General features: G+C 45.0%; 1 protein-coding gene across 3 annotated transcripts in view; it reads right to left on the bottom strand.

The window, feature by feature from the left end:
- Positions 1 to 12,303, bottom strand: part of METTL21A (methyltransferase 21A, HSPA lysine) — a 65,347-nt gene extending 53,044 nt beyond the window's left edge. The window contains exon 1 of one of the 3 annotated variants that reach the window (XM_069225966.1): positions 12,226 to 12,303. Coding sequence is in view for 2 of the 3 variants with exons in the window: in XM_069225964.1 (XP_069082065.1) it covers positions 11,981 to 12,154 (174 nt within the window). In the remaining variant the exon portion in view is untranslated. The other 2 variants (XM_069225964.1, XM_069225965.1) reach the window with 2 other exon arrangements.
- Between the last annotated feature and the right edge of the window lie 691 nt (positions 12,304 to 12,994).

Below are 12,994 nucleotides of genomic sequence, written 5' to 3'. Positions count from 1 at the left end.
TAATAAACTAAGTTTATTATCGTTTTCTTTTAAAGGTTTTGCAGCTGCCGCTGCTGGCAGAGGGGGTGGGTCGACGCTCCACCGCCCTAAAGGAGGAGCTGCCCCTGCTTCTCTGTATGGATAGGTTCATCAACTTTGCTCCCCAACCTTCTATACTGATTTGCACTGTTATAATCCTCCTGGGACCCGGTTGCAGAGGAAATCCCTTCACAAGAGAATCCGGAGCTAAACAAAACTGCAATGCTGCTTTCATCTGGAATGTCACTGGAATCAATTTTTTATGATTTATTGAGGCAGGTTTCTAGTACTTCAATAACAAGTGTAATACTAGCGATCTCAGATGAAGATATACCAAAAGTAGCAGTAACACAGATGATGCCATATGACCCTGTACTATGAGGCACAGACGTGCTGTAACTTGACTAGATTCCAGTAACTAGTAGCTATGCTCACGTTCTCTACACTTTTAACAACAAAAGTCATTCCATTTCAATATCTACTCTGAAAAGAGTTTCAAAAAAGGTTCTGTCCTCAACCAGCTCTAACCTGAATTTATGAAGTTTATCAGTAATCTATAACTTAAAAGACATTCTTGGACTGCTCTCCATCCCAACAGAGCTCCTTTCATTAATGGAGCATGTAGTTATCATTCACAAAGATAAGGATAAAAGTTCCATCCTTTTAGGTGTTCGAATGGATCCATCAACTTTATACAGATATTCAGTACGAATCATTTACCAAAGAGTAATACCTGGAAATAGTAGTGCTTCCTTGCTCCCTAGTCACAGGGAGATGGGTGTAAGAGTCCTTCAAGTCCACTGTGACTATGAATGCACACTCTGGAATTAATATAAGGATGTTCTGTAAACTTTACATATTGAATGGTATCTTCTCGATACACCTGTTCATTCTCTGGAGATTAATGATCAATCTGAGGTCTCCTAATAGTTTGGGAACTAGAAAAGTTATCGAATAATATATCTTTCCTCTTTCCTCTTCAATGATTGGATTGCTGACCTCAGTGCTTTCAACTTGGCCGAATTCTGGGGGCAAGGAGTAGCTATCGTCCCTGTGTCTAGAGGGACAGTTGAGAATTCAAGTAAGGCAATCTTCCCTGATTGTTTTCATGATCGAGGCATCAAACGTGGATTCCTTCCAACTCGTCAAGAACAGCTTGAACTGACCTCCCACGAGATTAGTTACCTGTTTGGCATAGTCCGGAATGCTGTCTTTAAGAACAAAAAGCCTTTGTCTTCTACTGATTACTGTCATTCTTATTTTTGTGCGTCCTGAAATAGCAAGATTGTTGCTGCTGTGAAGATCTTCACAACGACAGACCAAAAGAGGGCTTGGAAACAGACTAACATTACCAGCAGAAGAGCCGTAGCCTTATCTGGATGATGAAAGATGTGTTTTCTTAAATAATTGTGGCAACCTCTCTAGTACTGTACCAAATAATGTGATCCATCAAAAGGCATACGTAAGGCTGCCGACCTCCAAGATGAATCTGTTCTCTATTGCTTCAAAAATAGATTGTGTCTTGTTGTAGTGCAGTGTCTGCCAATGCAGCTGAACGTACAGCATCAAAACATAAGTCAGAGATAAACTCTTATTTGTTTTTTAGGTGCTTCCACCATAATAGACCAAACATCTCCCTTTTGTACTGCCTTAAATAAAGACTTAAAATCCAGTACAAGTGACAGGCTTGTGTAAGCACCAAAAATTCCTATCTCATTGCCCATGAACACCAGCATAGGTCTTCTTTAAAGGCGAGTCAGTCTTTTTGTCAGTCAGACCCTTAAAATGACTCTCCTCTGCCAGTGATGTGAGATTTCACCAGGAAATCCACTGCTACAGGCTGTGGAATTTTCTTACCCTGACATCTAAAAGGCAGAGACTATTCTGGGCCTCTCCATTGTTGTACAATAACGTCCATAACATGTTGATTAATTGGCAGGAGGTGGAGCATGAAGAAACTGTATCAGAACAGGCTCTGAGAATGTAGATGGTAACTTCTCTAACGAAAATCCCATATTATGATATGCTCTAGTTATAATCTAATTATTTTTCTGGTAAAATTTCTTATCCATATATGTTTCCCATTATTCTGGCAACAAAGTCATATTCTTGTCAGTCATATTCAGAAAAATAAACATTAAGCAGTTTTGTAGTTGTCTCTGTTTAGTAACTCACGTTCTCCTCTAGATCATCTCGATTTGGAAAAAAATCCCTTCTCCGGCTCTTTGTAGAACAAGAAGAACAGAGGAACCATAAGAGACAGCCTTCTCATTTTGTGTCTTTCTTGAATGTTTTACTACTATGAAAGCAAATACCCAGCATCAACTCTATACCCAGCTACAACTCTGCCACAAACAACACTTATAGTTTAACAAAATTGCTAATATTTGCAGAATGTCTTCTACTTAAAAGAGAAAAGTGTGCGTACACAAAAACAAAAGTATGCACATGTGCATTACCATTTACTGATACTTGATATGCGTGCACCAACTTTGCTAAGATGCTAATCACACTCAAATTTTACAAAGCTTACCTTTCGAGTCACCCTCATCCCCACCAGGGTGGAAACAAAGTCAAAGGTAAGGGTAAACGTAAGGTTACAGTTTCCTAAAAAGCTCCAGAAACGAAAATGTGTACTACAATCCTACCATTCCAGTACCTTTATAGCAACACGTTCTGCTAATGTAAAATTGGCAGCATCCTTTGCTGCAACGGACAGTCAACTCTCCTTTTGGGCTAATATTAATGCTAAGGGACTACAGACATAATCTCCTTCTACTCATTAAAATTTTGTAGCAGAGCTGGTTTCCCCTTGTGCCCGGCACAAACAAATCTTCGTCTCAGTCATGAGAAAAAACGGGATACTCTATGGGTATGTAAAGTCTTTGGAGCATCCATCGGGTGGGCAGAGTTTTTGATTAACTTTCTTTACTTTCTCATGTCAGAGGTGGAATAACCACAGAAGTAATGCCTGTGACAAGGAGAAAGGACGTAGGGATAATGAAAAGGTAACAGCATCTTCTTGTCCCAATACCCTGACCTAAATTCTCTTCCGCTCTTCCCTAAGGCGTCACTAGATTTGCCATCGTCCATCTGCAAAGTAAGTGACATCACTTCTTGCTTTTTCCCTGCTTCAGTCAGCTCTTTAGGGTATCTCCATAAAAGGGTAGACTTGGACAAAGCTATCGTCTGTTCCGGCCAGGAAGGGCCTTTGGCCAGAATCCCTTGTCCCACTGAAACTTACATGGTAAGATACAATCATGGGCCTCACCCAGCACCCCATATTGCAATCACACCCCGATGCAGACGACCCAGACACTCACATAGCATTCGCACAACACACAGACCCAGCCTTATACACATTCCGTTAACTATCACACAACCTCAAACTACAGAAAACACATTCCAACTCATGCCTGCTCTGCAGTTCTCCACAAAACCAGACATCACAGACCTCATTACCAATCACAAGCGTAATGCCCTCTTCATCACAGAAACACAGCTCATGCCCACATCTTTGCACGTCCTGGATGTTCTTCTTCCCACAGACTACAGCATCCATCCTGTGAACCGTGGACATAAGAAGGAAAGTGGTCTCACTGTTATCCATAAGTCCTGCACCCCAGGCAAGCAAGTAGCACTCACCTCCAAAGAGTTTCCTACTCTGCAAATCAGACTGCCACCTTCCATCTCATGTACAGGCTTCCCGGGCAGAACAAGGAAATTATTGATGTCTTCAATACCTCATCCACCCAACATGCCCACACCACCCTCTTGGGTGAATTTATCCTCCATCAAATAAAGAAAAGGACACTCTATTCTACCTCATTGATACAATAACGTGGTAAAGCATGTCAAGCAACCAACACACCCCAAAGGCCAGATGTTAGTCCTTCTCTTCTCAACCTCACTAGCAATCCAATGCAACCCCCCCCCCCCACCCGTTGACTGGATGACTTTGCCATCCTTATCTTTTAGCGTCTTACCAACAAGCTAAGGTGAATACATAAAAGAAGACCAAACCTTCGGATCCTTCAAAGACGTCCCGTAGACAACCGAATGCTTGAACTCATCTTTCATCCTATGAACTCCACACCCAACATCAACACTATTCTAAATTATTATTTTTTTTTTTTGCCTAGGTGAACATCCACTCCCCAATTAAAACATGCAAGTGCAAGCCAAAGCCTGGTGGGCTAAAGGCATTTATGACAATAAACGGTCCATCGACACAGGAAGGAAAATGAAATAAAAACAAAACTCCTGAGGACCTCTTGATACTGAAGTTCCTCCACTCAAAAGGCAGACAGCTCACCATATCAGCCAAAGTGAAGTACTATACCAACACCTTCAGTCAAGCCACTAACAAATGCAGAAGGCTGTTCCAGACGATCAAGCATTGCATCAAACCCCTGCCGGATCACCAGTGACTCATTTTAAAGTGCAATACCATCAACTTCCTATGTGAAAAAATACAGAAGATCCAACAGCACATCGAAGACATCAGGCCTGCTATAATTCAAACAGATCAAACAGTATCTGTATAGCGCAACTCTATCACCCCTGAGAGTATCTGGGTGCTGGTAAATTCACAGGTCTTGAGTCTGAAGTCTACCAGGGAGGGAGCTGCTCGCAGGTGGAGGGATAAGCCCTTTCAGGTCTTGGTGGTGATGTAGGAGAAGAAAGGACCCCCACTGAGGCTTTGACGGATGTGGGGTGTGTGTGTGTGTGAGGCTCAGTGCGGCGGAGCGCAAGTGCTGTAGGGTTGATGGAAGTTTGCGCGGTGGTAGAGGTAGGCCTGTCCTTGGTCATGTAAGGCTTTGTAGACATGTGTGATAATCTTAAAGTGGCATATTTTCTTGATGGGGACCTAGTGGAGGTTATTGAGGTGGGGTATGATGTGAGAACGTTTGAGAAGGTCGAGTAGCTGCATTCTGTATGGTGTGTGGTCTCTGGAGGAGCTGAGTGGAGATGCTGGAGTAGAGAGAGTTGCCATAGTCTGGCCTGCAGTTGACAGGGCATGGGTGACAGTCTTTCTGGTGTTGATGGAGATCTATCTGAACACTCTACAGAGCATGTGGATGGTGTGGAAGTAAGAGGAGGGGACTGCATTGACTTTGCACTTCATCGTGAGTCTGTCGTCGAGAATGATGCTGAAGTTGTGGGCGTGTCGGTAGGTGGGGGTCCAAGCTCAGAAGGCCTCCAACTGTTGTCCCAAGGGGAGGTGTGTTCTTCCCAAAGATCAGTACTTCCGGGTTGTCCGAGTTGAGCTTGATGCAGTTGGTTCTCATCTAGTTGGCAACACTGGTCATGGCATTGTGGAAGTTTGCTCTGGTGGTGGCTTTGGTGAGCAAAAGGATGAGTTGAGTGTCATCTGCTTAGGAGATGATGCTGAGTCTGTGGGTTGTGATGATGTCTGCGAGGGGAGTCATGTAAGTTTTAAATAGGATGGGGCTGAGGGACGATCCTTGGGGTATGCCGCAGAAAATGCTCTTTGGTTCCGAGGTGAAGGGTGGCAGGCTGATTCTCTGTGTTCCTCCAGTGAGGAAGGATGTGATTCAAAGAGGGCTTTCCCTGGATGCTGATGCTGTGGAGTCTGTTGATGAGGGTGTGGTAAGATCCTGTGTTAAAAGTGGCCGATAAGTCGAGAAGGGTCAGGCCTGCATTCTCACCACGGTCGAGAAGGGCTCTGATGTTGTCAGTGGTTGCGATGAAGGCCGTCTCCATGCTGTTGCTGGATTAGGAGGCGTCTAGCAGGTTCTTTTTCTCCAGATGTTTGGTCTGCTGGTGACTGATGGCCTTCCCAAGGACTTTGGTGGAGTACAGGAGCAGTGAGATGGGGTGATAATTTTTGAGTTCGCTGGGGTCGTCGGAGGGTTTCCTTGGTAGGGGTATGACCTCTGCGGGTTTCCATCTGATAGGGAAAGCCACTGTGTTGATGAAGGCGTTGAAGATGTTGTTTAGTTCTGCACTGATTTCCTTGGAGCCGAGGTTGAGAAAGTGTTGGGGGCTGGGGCCGATAGGAACTCTGGAGTGGATGGAGAACACAATGGCTGAGGTGGTCTGTATGGTGAGCGGAGTCCAAATGGTGATAATGTGGTTGGTGTGTGTGGGTGGGTCGGAGATGTTGACTTTGAAGCTGAAGGGTTGGGGGTCGAAGTGGTTGTAGATGGGTGCTATCTTGCTGTGGAAGTAGTTTGACAATGTGTCGCAGAGCTCTTGTGAACGGCTTATAGTGTACTAGGTGGCTGACGAGCAGGAGCATTCCCTGACTATGTTGAAGAGTTTGTTTGTGTGGTTGGCGCTTGTTTCAAAGCAGTTCACGAGGGCTGCTCTTTTGGTCACTTTGATGCATTGGTGCTATTTGTTGAAAGCTGCTTTGTAGGCAGTTCGGTCTGAGGGTTTTTGGTGGTGTGTCATTGCTTCTCTACTTGTTTGCAGGTATGCTTGATGGTTCTGAGTTCAGGGGTATACTGGCTGTCTGGTCTTGAGGCTTCGTTGGTTTTGTCTGGCTTCATAGGGGTGACTGTGTCGGTGCATTTGGTGATCCAGTCGGTGAAGTTCTGAAATACCTTCTCTAGGCCTGACGCAGCTTCGGGCTGTATGGTGTTGAGGGCCTGTGTCCACTGGGTTGCAGTCACCTTCTTCCAACTGTGGTGAGGGGAGCTGCAGGGCTTGGTGGAGGTACCATGAGAGCCTGTGATGGTGAAATGGACGATGGGAGTGGTCAGTCCAGGTGAGTTTGGTGATGTGGTTCAACTTGACTGTAGCTGGAAGTGAAGATCAGGTCCTGTGTGCGCCCTGCGCTGTGTGTAGGGTCGGTGACCAGTTGGGTGAGGCCGACATTGCTTATGCTTTCCAGGAGATTGGTAGAGTTGGCATTGTCCGGGTGTTCAAGGTGGAAGTTGAGGTCACCAAGTAGTATGTAGTGCTTGGAGTCAATAGCTTGAGGGGCTCTGAAGTTGGAGACAGTGTTGCATAAAGCAGGTGGCAGTCCAGGGGGTCTGTAGGCAACTGTGCTTCTAATGGTGGTCTTGGCATCAGTTAGGAATTGGAAGTTGAGGTGTTCCAGGATAGGTGTGGGGTCGTCTTCGGTGGCGAGGCATCGGATAGGTTACTTGACGATGATGGCAATGCCTCCCCTAGGTTTGTTGGTGCAGTCACTGTGTATTGTCTTGTAGCCATGTGGCGTTGTGGTGGCAGTATCAGGGGTCGAGGAGGGGTTCAACCAGACTTCAGTGTTGAAGATTACACTGAAAGAGAGGCTAGTAATGGTGTCCCAGATTTCCGTGGTATGTTTGCAGAGGGATGAAGCGTTGAGCAGAACGCACTGAAGTAGTTCTGGTGTGTTTGGGGTCTTCTGGTTGGGTGCGGTGAGGGTTCCTGCATGGGTGTGTTGCAAAAGAAGTGGCAGCGTCAGCAGGTGAAAGGTCCTTTGGTTGACCAGGGGCAGGGGGAGGCAATGCAGCAGCTGTTGTGGCATCTGGGGTCCAGAGCATGGAGCTCAGTGGTGAAGTACTGGTGGGTGGATGGAGGGCCAGGGACGGAGGGCCAGGCTGCCTGGTGCTGGGTGCAGTCCAGGCACAGATGGGCTTGCTTTTGGCACATCAGCAGCATGCCCACTGCGCTTCAGCGCTGCAGCCTCCGTTAATTAGGACCTGGGGGGGAGAGAGGGGCGCTGGATTGATGGTTAAAGAGGGATTAGGGGTGGCAGAATCGAGCAGGAGGGGAAACGGCTGGAAAAGTCAGCAACTGGGGAGAATCATACCTGCAGCAAGACAAAACAACAACAGTGAAAACAGTGACAAAAAAACAAGCAGCAAGACAAAAACAACAACAGTGATAACAGTGACAAAAACAAGCAGCGAGACTGTAGTGAAATATGTGTTTTTGACCACTGACTTTGTGTTGCACCACTTTGCATCTGGATTAGTTGTTCAGTGTTCACCAGTTGCAGATACATTTTGTATTCAGTTTAGCTGCCTAATGACTTTATCGTAGCGTTAGACACTGCCATGTTAAAGGCTGACCATATTTTTGTTTTTCCACATTGCAAACTGTGCTTGTTTTCGTATTCTTTCTCACCAAAGAGCTAGGACATATTATCACCGAACAGTTAGTCAGTCAGCACGATAAGAATGTACCAGACTTCTGTTTTTTTGTGGAAGCAGGGAATGGTTTGGCCTTGAGAGACAATTTGGGAGACTGACCAGTTCCAACCTGTTTCTTTCAACTCTGACCTACATTAGCCAGCATGTTTGAATATTTCTTTTTTATGGGAATGGTTTTTCTAGAAAGCCCTTCGGTTCTTTTAAGATATAAAAAGGTGGCCCTGCTCAGTAGCAGTAGAATTTCCAAGACCTCGGTCAGGATTAGGCATCGAATGCCTGACATATCTGTCCCGTGAGGGTGGAGATCTCTTTTTCACAGTTGAACGGGGTCATCTTCTTGCTGGCATGAGAAAGATAAAGAGCTTGGCAGGCCCTACGGTGATGAATTTTTACTTTATTCTTTGCTTTGCATAATTATAACCACATATATTTGCTGTGTACATTGCAGTTGAGAATCATTTTGGTATATTTTCCTTTCATTGCTGTGACTATTTTTAAACGTGTGCTTTCAACCTACTAATCTCCTTTTTTTCAAACCTTGTGGTGAAATAATAATAAATGTCTTCTTTGAACTGATAAGTGCGTTCCAGAGATTTTTGTCAGCTCGGTCATTACTCAAAGCAAAACAGAGACAAAAACAACAACAGTGCAGTGACAAAAACAAGCAGCGAGACAAAAATAACAACAGTGGAAACAGTGACAAAAACAAGCAGCAAGACAAAAACAGTGAAAACAGTGACAAAAACAAGCAGCGGGAAAAAAAACAACAGTGAAAAGAGTGACAACAGTGAAAACTGTGACATAAAGCAGAGGGACAGTGATAAAAACAGGCAGAGAAAACAGTGACTAGGACAGGGGCTCAGGCACAATGCACGGGGAGCAATGCAATACAGCAGAGGGAGCAGCGGGTCAGAGCAGGCAAGGCTGCACAGCCAGAAGAGCAGCAGACGACAATCTGGTACATAAGAGTCTATTTGACTCTCGCAATAGTCAGCCTTCAAAGCCCTTTCTTTCGAAGATCCTGCTCACACATTCAACTCCCTCAAAAACATTTCTTCTGAAGATGATGTCTTACCATCGTCCTTCATCAAAGCTCTCCCTGGAGATGCTCTCTTACCCCTGGTTACCACTATCAATGTCTCCGTCACTTAAGGAATCTTTCCAGAAGCATTCAAGACAGTCCAGAGCCTCCAACTCCTAAAGGAACCTACACTAGACCCTGATGACCTTACCAAGTACAAGACCATCACTCAGCTGCCATTCATTGACAAGATCATTGAGAAAAGTAGCCCGTGTTCAACTTCAAGACCACAGGAATGATAAACGTTTCTTGCACAACCCCCCTATCTCCTGATCTTTAAGGACCTCTCAGTTGCCTCCCACAGAGTTGACCATCCTACTCTCACATGTACCCTGGAGTCTCAAATGGGATTCAACAGCAACGTCCTTCTCTGGTCCAACCTCTCAAACACTGCTTGCACTTCATGCAGTCTGGATGTCCAGCGCCTACCTGAAACTCTATCCAATCAAGACAGAATTCCTATCATTTGACAAGAACAATAAACATGACACAGCACTCACACTTGTCTTGCAGACAAACTCATCATCTCTGATGGATATCAGCAAACCCACAGCTAGGACACCATTAGACTGCAGACTAAGCGTAAAAAAAAGAAAACAAGCATTTGCAATGTAACAGGACTTGTGTTAGAGCTATTAGCGTTGTAAATTCCTAACTGGACTTTTCTTGCCACATAAATTGAAAATGAAAAGAAAAACATTTTTGCATAAGTGAGCCGATTAAAAGCGTCATGGCCACCTTGAGCGTGAGCCCAAAGTAGAGACACAAAAGAAAAAAGAAGTTCACTCGCAGTGAAACATATCGGCAAACGTACAATTATCCATGTAAAAGGGTCGGTCCACAAGGCGATAACAAAACCGCCCCAAGGAGGGACAAACATAAAGCATTTACCAATGTCAGCAAATAATTTTTGAAAGGCAAGCCCACAAACGAGGGAAGGTGATGGGCGTGTTTAAAAGTCCACACAGATACCAACAGGTAGGAAAAGCAGCGCTTGTGCGCTGCTATGCTTAACCTAAAAACAAGACAGCTTTTCCATCTGTGCACGCAGGATCTGAAACATTTCAGTATTCATCAGGGCAGCAACAACGCTGCAGCAATTTAAGGAGGAGTTGAACATTCACCTCTTTGAAAAACGCTACACCACAATCCACAAAACAATCCAATACTCAGCTTCCACTTCAGTTACTTGTTGACTTTGTGCATGTCTTTGACCATGTACAGTCTATGGTGCTTTTTGGCCAGGTTTACACTACAGAAATACCATCTACATACATATTTCTGGCGACTTAACAGTGACTTCAGGGCTTTGTGCTTTTAGTGCTCCTGGGTAGACTCCATAGAGAGCATTACTGGTGGCTTAACAGTGCCTCCAAAGCTTCTGGTATATATTGCTCCTGGGATAACTCTATTGAGTGTTTTGCATGAGTTTGGACTTCTATCTTCCCTGGGTGGCCTTGACAGTGTTCGCCTGGTGCCACCAGGGGTTGGACCCCTATTGCACCTAGGAATATGCTTCTGTAGAAAGTATCGATCATTTAAATTCACTTTCAATTTTGATTTGCAATAAAGACATGGATGCTCTCAATTTTAAAAAAATGTCTGGCCTAAAAGGTATAGTGAATTGTATATGGTGCACAGAAAATAACACTTCCTGCTCATTTTGTATACAAATCCAGGCGTATAATCTGGCTACACACCACTGTATCAACTCTGGAGCACACTCTCAGGGCCTCACAAGGAATACTAAACTCAACAATGAGAGATAACACAGCAACCAACACCTTTCCTTCATCTATGCATTGAAAGATTGCATAGCTACCTACATGACCTGCTGGAAAGCACTTTGGGGCTTCTTCAATAGGTAGGAAAGAGCCACAGAAATGGCTCAATACAATAACTCAAACGAGCACTGTGCGAACCATACATAATTGATTAGGTACTTATTCGGAGATTCAGGAAGCACATTGTGGCTCGGTTAGTGTCAGGGAAAGGGTTATGCAATAGTGGAAATACTGTGCTACTAGTTGCCAGTTGTACTTTCGGTTAATAAATCTGCATCTGCAGGATGTACACACAGTTCAACTGAGCCATTTACATGAACAGTCCTGAAAACAATGATTTGTAACAGCAAAGCTATAGTACGTTATGTCACGGTTTCGGTGGGAGTTCCAATTAAAAGGCGAGTCTAGCCTTACTCTTAAATTGATATTACACCGGGTACTTTTTTGAAGGATAACCACAGGAGCAAACTTGTACTTTTTTTTAAGAGAACGAGCAAACTTAATGCTGCCTTTCTGTCGGGGTAGCGTAGATAGACATCAACACATATTGCAAAAATCAGCAAAAGTTGATATTTTCCTCTTTCATTTTTTTTAATGTGTGTATTTGCTTTAACCAAGCAAATACACAGCGAAATCATATAAAATATTTTTAAAGCTGAGTAAACTGTTACAGAGAATTATGTGAAATAGGGGCCAATTTGTCAGGTTGAAGGCGAACACATAGGATATTCTTCAAAACCTGATTCAAGTTGCAACTGTCGGTCTTTCCAAATCTAAACAAATGATGGTATTTTGCTTTGAGAAAGGTGGCGTTCACAGTGTGACAAGGAGAGGGACACACTGGAAATACAGTGCAGTGGGTCTGCGGGGGGCGGGAGTCGTTGGAAGACTCCAGGAGAGACGTGCTGGACGTCAGAGCGACGGGGCGACATGCTAGGGAGGGTACTATCGATTTACAAGAAGGAAGGGGGCATTGGGGGTTTTACCGACATGTGGCTCACTACGAAACATGCTGGAGGCGCAGACGTGTAGGAGGCGGCTGTGCAAGTCACCGGAACAGAGCCGAGGGCGCAGAAGCTTCCAAGTAATTGGGCTTGCTTGGATCGATGCTTGTGCAAAATCGGAGAACGAAAACAAACGCCTTGCCGTCTGCAGGGCATGTACACATTACTTTGTTGCGTGGAAACGCCCCACTCAGGGCTAAACTCAGGCTTGCAGGAAATGCACTCACGCTCTCGAGCCAGTGGCTTTCTTCATCCGTGTAGTTTCTTCCTCGTGTTAAACTGAATTACAGTAGACACCCTTAGCACCGCCCCTGCAGTCTTAAAGGGACCGCAGGATGGCTCTAAACTGCCAAGACAAAACAAGCATTGGCAAAGCCAAAACGTCTTGCCTGTGCAACAGTTAATGGCTTGGCAATATGTTTTTTGTACACCAGTGTCACTGCTGTTCAGCATGACCAACCGTTAGTGGCGTGGAGTGTCATAGAGTATGGGAGTAGTGTTGTAGAGTGGATTTGTTGGAGTATATATTGTTGTGGAGTAGGGGTAGTAGAGTTGAGTAGATGGGAGTAGAGTTCAGTGGTTCAGTGGCAAAGAGTGTCTTAGAGCAGTGGTTCCCAACCTTTTGATTTACGTGGACCCCCATTTTAACATTAATGGAACCCCGGGACCCCCACTGAATCATCACTGGAATCTGTGGACCCCGCCTGAGTCATTACTGGAAGCCGAGGACCTAATTTGTCAATATTTTCTACGCTTTCGCGGACCCCCTGAGAAAGCTTCGCGGACCCCCTGGGGTCCCCGGACCACAGGTTGGGAACCACTGTCTTAGAGTGGTGTAGGGTGGAGTATGTTGGAATGGATTGAGGTAGTCTGGTGAATTGGATTGAAGTAGAGTGGGTGGTTTTATGGGATAGCGTGGGGTGGATTGGATAGAGTGGGGTGGATTGAAATGGGGTGAGGTGCATTGGATTGGGATGGATTGGAGATGGGTGGGGT

The sequence above is a fragment of the Pleurodeles waltl genome, chromosome 3_1, assembly GCF_031143425.1.
Source record: "Pleurodeles waltl isolate 20211129_DDA chromosome 3_1, aPleWal1.hap1.20221129, whole genome shotgun sequence".
Lineage (NCBI taxonomy): Eukaryota > Metazoa > Chordata > Amphibia > Caudata > Salamandridae > Pleurodeles > Pleurodeles waltl.
The sequence above is the reverse complement of the archived record's forward strand: the minus strand, read 5'-3'. Positions and strand labels throughout refer to the sequence as shown.